At 35.7% G+C, this 17,327-nt stretch overlaps 1 protein-coding gene across 1 annotated transcript in view; it reads left to right on the top strand.

Annotated features, from left to right (window-relative positions):
• Positions 1-11,487: 11,487 nt before the first annotated feature.
• The window catches only part of LOC308665584 (piezo-type mechanosensitive ion channel component 2-like), a gene marked incomplete at both ends in the record, with an annotated part of 78,181 nt that continues 72,341 nt past the window's right edge, over positions 11,488-17,327 (top strand). The window contains 3 exons of the mRNA XM_081323648.1: positions 11,488-11,540; positions 13,978-14,164; positions 15,189-15,381. Of these exons, the coding sequence (XP_081179774.1) occupies positions 11,488-11,540; positions 13,978-14,164; positions 15,189-15,381 (433 nt within the window). The remainder of the gene's footprint in view (positions 11,541-13,977; positions 14,165-15,188; positions 15,382-17,327) is intronic.

Genomic DNA, 17,327 nt, shown 5'->3' on the forward strand with positions numbered 1-17,327 from the left:
TCTTTCAACATTTGGAAGATGGGACTATTAAAGGCAAACTGATATGCAACAGGAAGTTTAGAAATTTAAAATACAGCAATACAATTCTATCAAAGGCAATATAAATACTGCAAGCTGGATTTATAAGAACCCTCTAAGTCTAAGACAGTAAACATAATACAGTACTTTGGTATTGCAATAACTGATATTAAAGTAAATGATATCAGTTCCATAGAAAAAGTTTAATGCCCAGTCTGTGGTTTTAGTATATGTGTATCATATACTATGATTAATCAGAGATATAAAGTTAGCATTCAAACAAAAGGAAAAACTACAGAGCTCAAGCAAGTGGCTTTACAGAAGCTTACTAATAGCTCATTTTTCCTTCCTCTTTTTGCATTTCAGAAAGTACAACAAGAGGAATGGCCTTGTAGTTTGTGATCAGACAATTTACCAAGAAATGATGCAACAGGAACAGTGCAATTGGCATTGTTTAGAATGTAAAGAAAAAAGAACTTTTACTAATTTAAAAGGGGAAGGCAGAAAGATAGAGAAAATACTTTATATCAGTATAAATCCAGAAGCATTCCATTAACAAGCTCCTTTTCTGGGTAAATTTGTGCAGTATTAAACTATGAGGCTTAGGCTATGATCCCAAAAGCATTTATTTGGGACTATATCTCTCAGTCAAATATAATTGTGATTGGTACAAATCCCAAGATGGAACTGATGAATCACCTCCATATTGTGCCTAGAGAAAACATGCATGATAGCATCACCAGGGAAATGTTACTTGTTTAGGCATACAGCATATAAGAATGTGTTGTACAATTTGTGCAGGATAAGCATGGGTTGGATGCAAACACAATTTTAGATATACTTAGCTCAATTTAGCTTATTCCCAAGGAAATGTGATGCTCAAATTACAGGATGTGACTTACTAGGAACTTTTGAAGGAACATTAAATCTGGCAAAAAAAAACCATTGCAAATCATGGCCATGTAATCACACGACACTGCAAACAGCTGTAAAGGTGAGCTGGTTGCTGAGTGTCCAAAATGCAATCACCAAAGTTCTATATTCTTTACTAATAATTAGAGGAATCTTTGAGATGATGGGGTTCTCATCAATTAGCATCCAAGACTTGTGTAAAAATATACAGCTACATCCTTAGTAACAATTTTGAAGTTTTTTGCAATGGCAGTCTACTGGGATTGATCTTGGAGGTCCTTTACACAGCTGCTGACCTTTTTTCACTTTATTGTGAAGTTCTCTTAGTGTCACCCCTATCCTTTCAACCTTATCAGCAAGGTTCTATCTATACCAAGGAATTGTGTTGCTGACAATATCGTAACTTTGGATGACCAACTATGGAGCCATACACATCCATGCTAACATCAAGGTGATGATTCCTCAGGAAGGACAGATTAGTAAACAAAAGAGTGTCCCATCTATTCTTCTCCATAAAGGGACGTACCTCATCTTCTCATTTGCCTTACTATCTTTTTGTCAGCACCTTTATTTTCTGTTCCATTTTAAAATGATACCTTTGAATCTATAGCAATTACATCCTAAGTGCTTACTTCTCCATCTGACTTAGACGTTTTTGCTAATGGAGATATTTCCATTAGCAAAAATGCTTTCTACCAAAACATTGCTGCCAAGGCAGATATTTCCATGTTAACCATCTTCCTGACAAGACACAGAATACTCTGGAGCCACCTTACGAGATAAGAGGCAATGAGATTGAGTCTTTAGTAAATGTAATGAATAATTTCAGATCAGATCCTCTGAAGAAATCTGGGAATTAGATGGTCTAATGGGTTCCACTGGTTAAACAGACTGGAAATATTATAAATAATAAGAAAGTTGAACAGCTTGCTGGAAATGAAATCTGATGAAATGAGATGAAAGGATTGTTAGGACTATGCACCACTTTTGCAAAACTCCTGTGGCCGCCACTGAAACTGCTGTCTTCATTCTAGGAAAAATGAATAGGCTTGGCAGAATTAAGGGAAGTAACAAGATAAAATGGCTGAGTGGGATCAAAGAGATTATAAGGAATGTCCTTGGAAGAACCAAGGAGCCTTACCAGTGACAAATTGACATGGTGTGCATTTTCCAAGGCTCAGCTTTAGACAGCAGTGTCTAACAAACCTGGGACTTTTCTGCCTACTATAGGAACTAATGTCTAAGATACAGCCTTGTTTAGGAGTACAGTGGAGGTACTACTTGGAATAATTTCCCCCCCAAGAATTTTAAGAACCTTAAATTCCTCTTAAGAAGCTTGGGATTTCATTTTTATTCAACCAAAATTGAGGTTTTGTTTTTTTGTTTTTTAAAAAATGAGCGGATCTGAGGCAAATCAATCTGTTCATCAGGGGTGTCAAACTGCCAGCCCACAGGCCGGATGCATCATGGAAAAATGTGCCCACCCCATTGCCAGCAATGGGAAAAAAAGTCACGATACGTCGTGACACGTCACATGAAGTTGCAAGTTTGACACCCCTGATTCAGATGAAGGTTCTTGCCTGAGCCATCCATGAAGCTTGCCTTTCCCTGTCCAGATGATAAATTGTTCACTATTGCATTTACTTTGCAGCTTACAATGTAATACCAATGCTGTGTCTATTAACTGCTTCTTCTCCATCATCATGCTGAGAAAAGGTGTTCAGGTAAGACAGCGCCCCTTCTGTTTTACAATGCAGGTTAATTGCTGCTACACTATGCAGCATGGAAGCTTTTATCCTATTTTATTTAATGTTATGTATTGTGTTCCCTGCATTATTGGAGAGAATGTGTTGGGGAAACCTACGGCATGGTTATATTTTATTCATTCGTAAAATCACTTTTAAAGTGACAGGTACAGCCTTCAGAATGGGGTTGGGGCAGAAAGCAAGCTTCCATCATTGAGCAAATGATAGATACGGCCTTGGAGGTCAGACAGGCCAAGAAAGGGCAATCAAAATCTCTTGTTTCTTTTTTGGGCCTTTGGTAGCCATACCCAGAAACTCACTGAGTCTTTACAGAATGTCACATCAGTTATGTGGAAAAATCCAATTACCCAGAATCTGACTTGAGAGAATGATACCTTGCCAATTGGTGTCCAGTTTTGGTATGGCAACAACCCAGAGTTGGTAGGTTTTTGCTTTTCAGGCTCTCAGTTCAGCAGTCTGCAAGCTCCATAGCCAATTGACAAAGCTGAACTTTTTATACAGAATTTGGATTCTGTTGGTGTTTATCGTAATACTTTGAAGTATTGGGGTCAGAGCAGGAAGTTTTTTTATCCTCATGATTGCACTTGGAAATCTGAAAATTCTTTTCAGTTTTTAATTGTAAGCCACCCAGGGTTGCTATGGAATCAAATTGAAATAAATAAATAAATTCCCTGTTATCGACTATAAATATTACTATACTTCTATCAGTATTTGTACATCTCAAATTTCTCCACTTCTTTTCCTATCTTCTTTAACTATTCTATCAAATTGTACTAATTAATTTATTTGGTCTAGTTTCCTAAATCCATTTATTAATATGCTGAAATAATTCATTTTCATTTGGTCTTGGATACATTCTTTTCAATTTCATACTCATATATTTGCTGCAAATAATTTGGGTACTCTGCCAATTAATACATCTCTGACATGACCTCAAGCTTTCCTTACATATTTGTCCATAAGTATATTAATACACTAAACAATCAACAATATATCACAAATCTTTTTATTATTTCCATTCATGTAACCTTTTTAACCATTATATATTGCCCTTATTGCATTCAACAACACAATTTAATCTTTGTACAATTTTTTTAAATTTATAATCCACACTTTTTCATTTTATCAAATGCTTTCTCTGTATTACTTCTTCAATTAATAAACTTTCTTTCTGATATGTATTTATGATTTCAGAAAATAAAAATCTGATGTGCACCACTTTATAAGTTTTACTAATGCTACTTTTCACACCCTTTCAATCAGAATTCTGCCAAACTAGATACATTTAACAAACTAATTCTTATTATTATTATTATTATTATTATTATTATTATTATTATTATTATTATTATTATTATTATTATTATTATTATTATTATTATTATTATTATTATCATTTTCACAGTATTTCTGACATCAACTTTCTCTTGAATTTTGGTCAGATCAGAAGATCTCCATGTGAACTGCTATGATAAGTTTGCCAAACATTTTGCTAATAAATTGCTGCCTGGAAAACTGAGAATAAGATGGTTAATAATAATAATAATAATAATAATAATAATAATAATAATAATAATAATAATAATAATAATAATAATAATAATAATAATAATGTCCATCTTGTGAACCTGAGAATAAGATGGTTTATAAACTGTAGTAAATAGATAAATTACCAAAGAAAATCCTGGGTGCTTCATATATTCAGTAAATACTTAACGGTATCTTTTTATAGGATTCAATACAATACCAAATTTTAATTTTATATATAAAAAATGCATTATGAGGAATAAATATTTTATTTAGAGTTCCTGTAAGAATGAAGCAAAATTGAGAAGTCACAGTTTATGACTCGGGGAATGTGGGAAAAAATGAGTTGGAATTGGATGTTCTTAATTGTATTAAGATTAGGCAGGTAAATAAGATTTTTAATGTCCAAAGGAATTCCACACTGAAATTTTAGTAAAGGAAGAAAGTATAAAATACAGTGTATGTAGATGCTGAGGTAATTCCACAGCCATTTGCTAGTGCCATACTTGGATCTGAAAAGGAACTCAACAGAGAGAACTTGGGGAAAGGAAACAGATCGATGATGATCCAACAGCCAGGTTTCTGAGTACTTGTTTGACAGCAAAAAAGAAGTAGGATTAAAGTGCAGAGTCAGAGAAGGAGAGCCAAATGGATCAATACTTCCCATTTCACATAATATGAAGATTAATGGGGATTCACCTGTTTTCATTTTACATTTTGTAAAAAATTAATACAGAGCAATTGATCAATTTGGAGTGAGGTTTTAAAAGGTGTGGGGAATTCATATTTACAGTGAAATGGACAGTGGGAAGAGGTTGGGTTGTCTGAAGTTACTTATTCTAGCCAAGTTGCATAAGAAAAGGCCATTCATGCTGTATGCTGCTTTTGTTGATATCTCCTGATCTGCAACTTTATGCTAAACGAACAACATCATGGAAAATTGTTTAATTTGTGGATTAGTTTTCAGAATAGGACTGCCATTGTTCTTAATAGCAGGTAAGACATTTCCATTTCCATTTATGTTGTATTAAGGTCATAGGGAAAATAAAATTGTGAATATTACCATGGAGTTAGGAAAATAATCAGATTCACTTTCAAATTCAGTCAAACACAGGACAGGTTTTCTTGTAGTATTCTCTTATGCTAATGCGAAGGTTAACATTTGTTCTGTAGGAATCAACAAAACTGTCGAGTCTTCCTAGATTCTAGAAATTGTGTTTGTTGATTCAACATGAAACTAATTATGATTGACCTGCTTGAAAATTATTTCTTATAATTAGAATGAATATACATCAATCAGATGAAGACTGTGGCTTCTAATAATTTCAAGCGTCTGTTTATCATAGCTAAAATTGAAGAATTCAATTTCATTAAAAGTATTAAATATTCTAGAATATGTAGATGAAGTTGAGAAAATGTCAGAAGAAGGGAATTAGATCTAATCATAGCAGGAGGGATAAGAATTGGCTGCTTGCTTAGGCTTAACATTCTGTATTTGTTTATTTTTTTAAAAAAAGATATCTGTCATGTAAAACAACCCCAGGGGGTAATTTTGAAGGCAATATAAAATGGAAAGGAAATGCAGCATGCACAAAGCAAAGCAGATATCTCACCAACCATGCTCCGTAGCCATGAAATATTTAGTATCAGTGGAAGAAGAAAACAAAATTGATGGTGATACTGGAATGCTAGCCCAAAAGGAACAGCTGGTTGGGAATGCTGTATATTTCTTCAGATTGAAAATTTACAAACTTTTCTATATTTTCATTAAAATGTACAATTGCTGTTTTGTTTTGATAAGAAGAAACAGGTCCATTTTATTAAATGTTACACAAATCAAGGAATTCATTTAAAGAGTTTGGCTAAACTAGTAAGTATAAGCTATTTGATCTGGTTAGTGCTAGTTGGGAATTGCAAGGCTTAAAACCTAAACCTTCCTAGGAAAAGATAACAGCAAATCACTTCTGTATTCTTGCCAAGAAATCAACATGGCGTGCAATAATCAGAATCATCCTCGACTTAGAGAAAATTTTACCTTTTATAACCAAATTGGCAGACTTTCAAGATTGCTGGAAAATAGTGTTTTGCCTGAGTGCAATCACATGCATTTTTATTTGTGAGGAAGTCCAACTAAATTCAGTGAAATATCCCATCTTTTCATGCAAAAAGAAAAAAATATGCAACCAACATTTAAAAGTATGATGCAATCACAAGTCTAGAGTTAAAGCAAAAAGTTCAGATGAACTACAGTACTGTGAAAGCCATGTTTTAAATGGAAAAAAGTCCCATGATATAGGAAGATAAACTGTGGGTGCGTATGTGTGTCAAAGAACAAATTTTGTGATATGTTGAGAGTCACACTAAAAAGTGAGCAATATAAAAAGAGGAAGATGGAAAGGAGGATGGCAGGGAACAAAAGAAATTTAATTAAAATCATGAATAAATGAAATAAATAATCTTCAGAAGTGGAAGACGGGTTTGTAAGCCTTATTGCTATTGCTATTGCTAAGCACATTGGTTTGTGCTTAAATTGTAAGCCGCCCTGAGTCTTCGGAGAAGGGCGGGATATAAATGGGATTAAAAAAATAAAATAAATTATTGGAAAAGGTATACTTTCATGTATATTTCATATAACTTAAATTTTAATTATGGTATATATAAAATTAAATATATTTTACACTGGATATGCACTGTTTAAAACATTCCTACTATTGTTAGATCACCAGAGATGGTTTCAAAAACATTTATCACTGAACTGGCTATGTGTAATCAGCACAGAGAAACTGGGTGAAATCATTTGCATTTTTAGAGAAAATGAACAGCTAGCTAATAATGTAAAATATTTTGGACCAAGCTAACATATACTAAAAAGACAAATATTGAACTATGTACCTTAACTACCTATGTTTTATATTCATTAAGTGATAAATTACTGGTATTATAGTAAAATTACACAACATTTGGAATAATGTTTGGCTATTTTCACAGCTATAGGTTTTAGATACAATGGGCTATCTCTGATCTACCTCATCTTCCTGCTAATTCTCCCACTGTGTCCCAGATCAAATGATATTATGCAAGGTAGGCAAACATCCACCAAATCCTAATACATCTTTCTTAATTTTATGACCTCCAGGTAGGTATGGATTACAGTCTCCATGTTTTACAATCAATATTGATAAAGCCCAATGGGAATCATAGCCTCAATCCATTTGAGAGCACCATGTTGACTATAGCATGTTGAACTACACTCAGATTAATTATAGTTTATAATTTAGTAATCTAGTAGTATTTTATTACTTTAACCACTAGAGTAAATTGAGTAAATTATATATAATTTAGTCAATTTACTCTAGTGGTTAAACTACCAGGCTAGAAACAGGAGGCTGTGAGTTCTAATCCCACCTTAGCCATGACTTTGGCCAGTCACTTTCTCTTAGCCCAACTCACCTGACAAGGGCTGGAGGAGGAAGGAATTTATTGTTCACTGTCTTGAGTTATTTATAGAAATAATAAAGATGGTATGGAAATAAATAAATAAAAGGTTGAATAAAGTAGAATAAATTGCTAGAGTGTTTATGGTCAGATCCTGAGTGATTCAAAGAAGTAAATAGAAGCAAAAATAATGGAGTTGAGTTGCAGAATTGTGTATTAGTCACTAGACATGTGAAAAATTATGCCAGCTTTGTAGTTTCAAGATGGCAAGGAAAATTATGAAATTTATCAAGATATAAGTTGGGCAATTAGAACTGAAATTAAACTGGCCTGAAGGATGTTGAAATAATGAACACCCATAATCACAGGAACGTGCAGTATTCCTTCTTTCCCCCTATATCTCCCTCAAACAAGGGGACCAAAATGAAATAGTAAAGCAGAAAGAAGTGATAGTAACCTTTAACTCCAAATTATATTTTCATATGTCATGAGTCATAGTCCTGACTAAAAAATATTTATCTGTTTATAATAACTTTCATGGAAAAGTGCTGCACTTTAATCTGTGTTTGTATCTGCGTGTCTGTCTTAGAAAACATAAGCAGACAGAAGATCTAGAACAGTGTTTCTCAATCTTGGCAACTTTAAATTGTGTGGACTCAACTTCCAGATTGCCCCCAACAAGCAGGGAATTAAGATTGCCAAGACTGATAAACACTGATCTAAAATGTGGTGTCTAGGTGACCAAAATGTTTGAATCTCAACATATTGTCTACTCTTGGGTCCTCATATTTTCTCAGATGTTCTATTTTCAAGATTGCCCTTGATCTGAAGAATCCTTGTATGACTTCTATGGTATAATAGGGCCCGCAACTTGGGAGTCCTCCTAGATTCACAACTTTCTTTAGAAGATCATATATTAACTGTGACTAGGGGAGCCTTCGCCCAGGTTCGCCTGGTGCGCCAGTTGCGGCCCTATCTAGACCGGGATGCCTTGCGTACGGTCACTCATGCACTCGTGACCTCTCGATTGGACTACTGCAACGCTCTCTACATGGGGCTGCCCTTGAGGACCACTCGGAGGCTCCAACTGGTGCAGAATGCAGCCGCGAGAGTCGTGTTGGGAGTCTCCCGATACTCCCATGTTACACCTTTGCTCCGTGAGCTGCATTGGCTTCTAGTTGTCTTCCGGGTGAGATTCAAGGTGCTGGTAATGACCTTTAAAGCCCTACATGGCATGGGTCCGGAGTACCTTAGGGAGCACCTGCGGCCGGCATCAACTTCCCTCCGCCCAGTGCGCTCCCACAGAGAGGGCCTCCTCAGGGTGCCACCGGTCAGAGAATGCCGTCTGACGGCCCCCAGGGGGAGGTCCTTCTCTGTGGGTGCGCCGGATTTGTGGAACCATTTACCGGTTGAGCTCCGGATGGCGCCCGACCTTCGCTCCTTCCGACGGGATCTTAAGACCTACTTGTTTGAACAAGCCGGCCTGGCCTGATGGGTTTTGGGTTTTATTACTGCTTTTAACGTATTTTAACTTATTGTTTTAAGGTATTGGGCACTTTGTTTAATTTTTCTTAATTTTTGTATTCTTGTATTGGTATTTATTGCCCTGTTCACCGCCCTGAGTCCTTCGGGAGAAGGGCGGTATACAAATAAAATTATTATATTATTATTATATTATAAGGGAGCATCAGTAAGGCATTTGATAAAGTAGATCACAACCTACTACTTGATAAGATAGAAAAATGTGGGTTAGATAGCATCACCACCAGATGGATTCGTAGCTGGCTGACAGGCCGTACTCAGCGTGTGGTCCTCAATGGAAGTGCATCTACATGGAAGGAAGTGTGTAGTGGGGTGCCCCAGGGCTCTGTTCTGGGCCCTGTGCTCTTCAACATCTTCATCAACGATTTGGATGAGGGGATAGATGGGGAACTCATCAAATTTGCAGACGACACCAAGCTGTCAGGAATAGCCAATACTCCAGAAGATAGGCTTAAGATACAGGAGGATCTGGACAGACTCGAACACTGGGCACTATCTAACAAAATGAAATTCAATGGTGAAAAAAGTAAGGTTCTACATTTAGGCAGGAAAAATCAAATGCACAGGTATAGTATAGGTGGTACCTTGCTCAATAGTAGTAACTGTGAGAGGGATCTCGGAGTCCTAGTAGACAATCACTTCAATATGAGCCAGCCGTGTGCTGCAGCTGCCAAAAAAGCCAACACAGTGCTAGGCTGCTTTAACAGAGGGATAGAATCAAGATCACGTGAAGTACTAATACCACTTTACAATGCCTTGGTAAGGCCACACCTGGAATACTGCATCCAGTTTTGGTCACCACGATGCAAAAAAGATGTTGAGACTCTAGAAAGAGTACAGAGAAGAGCAACAAAGATGATTGGGGGACTGGAGGCTAAAACATATAGGGAACGGTTGCTGGAATTGGGTATGTGTAGTTTAATGAAGAGAAGGGTGAGGGGTGACATGATAGCAGTGTTCCAATATCTCAGGGGCTGCCACAAAGAAGAGGGAGTCAAGCTATTCTCCAAAGCACCTGAAAGCAGGACAAGAAGCAACGGATGGAAACTAGTCAAGGAGAGAAGCAACCTAGAACTAAGGCGAAACTTCCTGACAGTTAGAACAACTAACCAGTGGAACAACCTGCCTCCAGAACCTGTGAATGCTCCAACACTGGAAGTTTTTAAGAAGAGACTGGCCGGCCATTTGTCTGAAATGGTATAGGGTTTCCTGCCTGAGCAGGGGGTTGGACTAGATGACCTCCAAGGTCCCTTCCAACTTATTATTATTATTATTATCACAAGAAATTCTGAGGCAGTATCCTTTGTAAAACTGAATGCAATTTTTGTTGCTCTGTATAAATGGCAGAAGCCATTAATAGCATCAGCATGTGCATCTTTTATGGTCTCTGATCTGCACTTATTGCTCTGGTCTCAGAACATTTCCTACAAAATCTTCTGAGTAGCCACAGTATTCTTTGGATTATATTTAAGAACCACAGCACTATTTCAACTTTGGTCCAAAAATCTGTGACTAATTTCATTTATCTACACATACTTCACTTTAAACTGGCTGGATATCCCTTTATGATTAATCCCATTCTGGAAGCCAGATATTTATTCTCTCATAAATAGTAGCGTCGTGATTTAAAAATCAACTTATTAAATTTTAGGATTTTGCTCCTTTGTTGCATTTTTTTTAAAAATGAAATTGTGTGATGGAATAGAAATATTTTCATAATGTTTATGTTTTTGTCTTTCAGGGTTCACCAGGCACTTGTTTAGAACCGTCAGCTATACCAGCTTCATATTCCTTATGTTACAAGTGGCTTTTCAAATAGCTTTCTACTACTTACCACCTAATGGTACAGATCAGTCAAATTTCATGGCAATAATTTGTTCTAGGGGTAAAAAGCATTACAGCTAGAGATCAGACTTGGAATAACTTATCAAAGATATTTTTGCAGAACAAAATTAATTGGTTATTTACCCAGGTCAGGAGTTAGTGTTCTTTGAAAACACCATCAATTAGAGCTGACTAAAATATTTGTAAAATAAAAAGTTAAATAAAAGATTAAAAACTAATTCTAACTAATATAAAGTAAGAAACAGAGAAGAAAAAAAGAAGTAAAAAAAACCTTAAAAATTCCAGAAAGAAAAAAGAAAAAAAAGATACAAAGAAGTAGCTTCCAATCTTTTTTACAGCAATTATAGGTTGAATTCTGGGTAGCCATTTTGAATTTTTCAAGTTTTAAACATTATCTCAGAACGGTTTGTTCTGAAGTAGTTTGAAATCTAAGAAATTCAAAATGGCTTCTACATTATTGCTGTACAATATCTCTATAGAAAAAGAAATAAAAAGGTATAAGGGTATATTTTAGGATGCAAGGACGGTATATCTGTGGTTTAGTAAGCTATAGTGTTAAGTTCTTTGAAGAAAGTATAGTGAATCTAGAAGGTATTTATAGATACAAAATAACAATGTCTAATTTCATGTAAATTTATCTTTAAATCTGAACTACTGGGAAATTGTTATTTTTATGTTGAGAATTTTTTTCCCTTTTCTGGAATCTTCCAAAATACCTCTTATAAAATGCTCAGTTACTTTGTTGAAAAGCAGACACAAGTATTTTTAAAAGTGTCATTTGGGGGATAAAATTATTTTCTGATTTTGGTAATATGAGGCCATTTGAAACTTATCAGAAATAACTTATTAGAAATATTTCTCAACTTTCATAGGGTTCAAGCCAAGTATGACTTGGGCAGTGACATGTCCCTCATGTTTATATAAATTGATTTTAATTTGAATTAGAATGACCTTGTTTTTACATTTGTTTTGCGCTTGTTTCCTTGCCAATTTCAAAATTCTAAGACATTCATATGAAGGAATGCAAATATTTTATTTTAAAGGTTTTTGCCAGTAATGCAATCCATGTGTTAGACACCCCCCCAACACACCTCAGTTCCACCAAAATATAATTTTTTTAGTACAAAAATATGTTAAAAGATATTGAGGAATGGAATGTAATGGCTGTTTCCAAACCAATGGTTTTTCTTTTCCCAGATTTTTTTGGGGAGGAAATGCTGTCACATTTTGGTATTGTACGGTAAGATTTTAATTCAATTGCCTGGTTTTATTGTTGGGATGGGAGAAGATAGGGTTGTCCAAAGGAAATGGTTGAAAAAAGTCAAAATAGCAGCCATGACAGTACAATTGAAACTTTGCCCATTTTTTATGTGTGCCACAGAACTTTGATTGCACCCTCAGGGCAATCACTGGAAACTTTGAATAAATATTTTATTATTTCTATGTATTTATAAACAATTTCATATTTTGATAAATATAAATAAGTACCAGTAATAGCAAACAAGCCTTTCCGTCCTATTGCTAACCAATTTCCAGAGATTCTAGAGAGTTACTTAATGCTGTCTTTTTGACAGCCAGATTTGATGGATTCGGTGGCTTGTTCCTCACACATTGGGAAAACTTATTTAAATGTATGATGCATCTGGTTCCATTTTGAGTAAGTGGCATTTTTGACACAATTGTTTTTCACTCTCTGGCGTGGCTTGTGATCTTCCTGAACTGAAAGACTCAGCCTATGTATTGGGATCTCTTTGCAGCAGCTTCAATAGCACAGGTTGTTTAGTGACCCATTTTAGGTTGTTCCATCTTCATTATGGAAAGCTCTAAAGGACCTGTCCACTTTGCACCACTTTGGGATTGGCTCCAGCCCTAATTGATCTCATGATGCTATCTGTTTTGGAGAAAATGAATCAATACATTAACAACCCTCCTCCAGTTTTTTGTAGGTAGTATTTTCCTTTGAATCTCTTGATTGTAGACCTGGCGGGCAGTCTGTTGTCCCCATATTAGGAATTCTTGCCTCACCCTATATTTTGGCTCCCAGGTTCTTCTCTTTATCTTTCCACCATCAGAGGTTCCACAACCCATTCCTTATCAGAAAATATCACCTTTTCCCCAATCCAGCCACCAGAGCAATTTGTAATAATGGTCACAGCTTTGGGAATATGCACCCAGTTGGAAATAGAAGTATTGAAAAGCAAGGAAGGGAAGATATGTGCTCACATTTTTATTTTCTTTTTGTGTGGCATGAAAATAGAGAGATTTTAGTTACATGGTGGACGTTTGGGTGAGATGGGACAGGAAATTAAGTCTATGATGTTCTTTGCATTTCCCTCTTGGAAGCTGAAGAGTAAGAAATCAGCAAAAGGGCAACATAAATTAAGAAGATGCATGTAAACTGTGCATGAATGTTTGGGAGGATAAAACATTGGTGGTATGCTCTTATTTCTCAAACCCATTATCATTTGGTGAAGTCGTCTGCCAGTAGTGCAAATACCATTTAATTATAACTCTTATAACTCTTATAACTCTTAATTATGGGGATTAAAGTTTAATTCATAATAATTCATCTGGCTGAATAAGATTTATCTATAAAGTGCAGGATAGGAGGGTAGATGAATGCAGAAATGACAACTTCAACTGTGATATAAAGTAAATGGTTGATGCATGGTATCTCTTTTCTCGGTGAATAACCTGGACCTAAATCCCTGTGATATGAGTAGAATTTAATTCCAGGCGAGCAGATTTAAAATGCAGTTGGAGGGTGTTAGATACTTAATCCTTGAGCTCCAAGGATTAAGGAAAAGCTTGTGTTGTTTTGCCTAAATCAGAATCTGATCCATAGCAAATGGAGCAAAAATAAAGAAGTTTCTCCTACTAGACTGGGAAAATCTTAGCTTTATAAAATACTAACATTCCATGTACCCTGTAGGTTTAGCAGGCTTGATGCTGGAAACATCATACATCTTTTGGCTCCTGACATTGGAATGTTTCTTTTTGGTCTGACTGTCACACTGCTTTACCATAAGACATTGAAACTCAACAACTGGGGAAGTGAGCCTCCATCTAGAGACCAAGATCAATTCTCTTCTGATGAGGAAGACGACATGAAAGAGACGGTAGAGATGCTGCATGTGTTGCATTTCTTGGTGTAACGGAAACAGAGTGAAGATCAGAAAAGAAAAGGGATAGGGCCTTCTTTATTCTTTATAATAGAAGCACACAGTGACTTAGTTCACATGACATTCTGAATCTCAAACTAGCAACCACTTTTTAGCCTTGTACCTTGTGCTATTTTAAACTCTGTGATTTGTTTTTATTTCAATGTCTCTTTGTGGAGTTCAAAACAATCAAAATGGTGGCCACAATTGTGCAGTCAAAGCCCTTCCCCATTCTTATATGCATTCACGTGCAAACACAAATGTGTCATGCAAATAAAGAGAACTGAGTTAGTTTCATAAAATATTTGTGCAAATATAACTGTCAAGTATAAATAACATGAATCAGAATCTCATTCCAGTGATTTACTCAAGCCTAGTGTGGTTGGTTTTTAGCTCAGGCTTTTGCATTCAACCCAACCATGGTAGTTTTTGGCTCAGTCAATTTTGGTTTATTCACTGAACCATGATGACAGAAATTGAGGCTTACCATACTTCGAAGTCTGAGAAAGGGGACAAAATCAGTTAACTAATTGGAAATGGAAATAATTCATCAAATGAGTTATTTGGCTTGAACTTAAACTTTAAAGTATCTAATGATCCATGTGTAATCCTTATAATTAAAAATCAATAATTGTGTACAAATGTTTGATTTGGACTCATTAGCCTTACGTGATACCAATCTATTCAGAAATAAATCTGCCTAAATTCAGTGGTACTGAAGCAAAGCATAAACATAACTTCAGCCTAAAAATAGGCTGAAGCCTAAAAAATGTTTTAAAAGACCACATTAAAAAAAGAGAGCGAAACTTGCATGTCCTAGATCAGGGATAGGCAACCTTGGCTCTTTTATGACTCGTGGACTTCAACTCCCAGAATTCTGGAGTTGAAGTCCACGAGTCATAAAAGAGCCAAGGTTGCCTACCCCTGTCCTAGATAGATCTGAAGTAAATAAATGTTGTACTCATTGATTCCATATCTGCAGGAATCTGAAGCAGAAACTGAAGATACTGGGGACACAGACATTGGTTGTCTATTTGAAAAGGATCATTTAAGATGCAGCCATTCAGGTTTCCTTCTGAAATTCACATGGTTCCTAACAGGCTTGGAGATTCTTTGTGAAGACACACTTAGAACTGCTGGCAAAGTCTTTGTTATGCTTCTGTTAGGCTCAACAGGTAAAAGTTATTTCACACATTTGTGGGACAGTGGGTTAGGTTAGGCACAATTTAGTGCCCCCACAAGAAGAAAGAAAAAGGAAGGTGATCTTTGGCATTTTAAAATCTGGATATAGAGTTTGGGTATTTTATTTATTTATTTATTTATTTATTTATTTATTTATTTATTTATTTATTTATTTATTTATTTTATTTTATTTATTTATATACCGCCCTTCTCCCGAAGGACTCAGGGCGGTGAACAGGGCAATACATGTTAAAAGACAAAATACAAAAATTAAAATTATTTGTATGACAAGACAGTACAAATTATACCAAATGGAGAACAGGTATCTCCTGGTCTGTTTCAGTTAATAATGATACCTTTTTCTCCCTGTGAAGAAGTCATAAATAGCAAGCTTGGCCCATTAGTAACAGTAACTTGGAAGTTTTAGCCAGACTAGCTTTTGCTTTTCATCCATGTCTTATCCACATCCACCACACTGTTGCAGACTTCTCCATTCTGATTAGGAGGGTGGGGCAGGAGCCCTCCATAACAACTCCAGTTGCTCATGTGGCTCATGTGGCCTCTGGGGAAAATTAATTGCCCACCCCTGCTTTTACAGAAAGTCCTTGCTTAACAACTTCTACTGGGACTACCGATCCATTGCTAAATGCCCTGGTTGCTAGGTGGAAAATCACATGAATGTGATGGGCATATGATGTTAATTCCTATTTCATTAAGTAAATCACCATGATTGTTAAAGGAGACATCATGTGACCATGACTTTCAGTTTGACTTCCTCATTCTCATTAATTCTGCTTGGCAGAAACTGGTTGTGAAACACGCAGATTGCAATCACATGACCATAGGATGCTGCAATGGATGTAAATCCTAATGTGCTTTTCTAAGGCAACTGGATTTTCCTGTTTTGTTTTTTTAAAAAAACATTTAGCTTCTCATCCAAGAAGCTTTTTCAGTTCTTCAGAGATTTCTTGAATAAGAAGCAATAGCAATAGCAAACATACCACTTCATAGTGCTTTACAACCCTCCCTAAGTGGTCCTCATTTTAACGACCTCGGAAGGATGGAAGGCTGAGTCAATCTTGAGCCACACAGAATCGAACTCTGGAGTGAGCAATGAGTCAGCCTGCAGTACTGCACTACTGCATTCTAACTACGTACTATGCCACCAAGAAGCGAAATGTTTTCAAAGAAAAAAATCAAGAAATTCGAGTTGTCTTTTGGAAAAGCATAACCTGATTGAGAAACTCCATAGACAATGGATGTAAATGTAAATGTGAGAATTGGTCATAAAGTTATGTTGTTTTAACACCATTGCAACTTTGAATGGTCATGAAATGAGACTATTAGTATATGAGGACCATCTGTTTTCTATTCTATTCTATTCTATTCTATTCTATTCTATTCTATTCTATTCTATTCTATTCTATTCTATTCTATTCTATTCTATTCTATTCTTCTACTTTTATTATTTTATTTTATTTTATTATTATATTTAGAGAGCTTTTATTTCTATGGAGGTGTTCTTAATTTTGTGGTGGATCTCCAGTGGTATAAACTGGACCTTATTACCAAGAAAATCTTATTTCCTTATCCCTAGGTATAATTCTGCCTTCTGCATGCTCAGCAGTTTATTTCTTTACCTTCTTGGGCTTGTGCACCTGGTGGTCCTGGAATTGTCCAATCAGCCCAGTTCTCTTCAATAGTTTGTGCGTTTTTCTTGCAATATTTTCTGCCGGACACATCATTGTGCTTTACTTATACCAACTGCCATACTTCCAAGACCTTATTTCTTCAGAAGACATTTATGTCAGGTAAAAACAAATCTCACAGATGAGAAAACATAAAGGTGAAACCTCAATTGACTATGCTTATTTTATTTAAATTTGATTATCTCAGTCATTTTAGGTATTACTTTTGGTAGAAGGTATAATACCTTGTA

This window comes from Vipera berus (genome assembly GCF_964194415.1).
Source record: "Vipera berus genome assembly, chromosome: 3".
NCBI classification, from domain to species: domain Eukaryota; kingdom Metazoa; phylum Chordata; class Lepidosauria; order Squamata; family Viperidae; genus Vipera; species Vipera berus.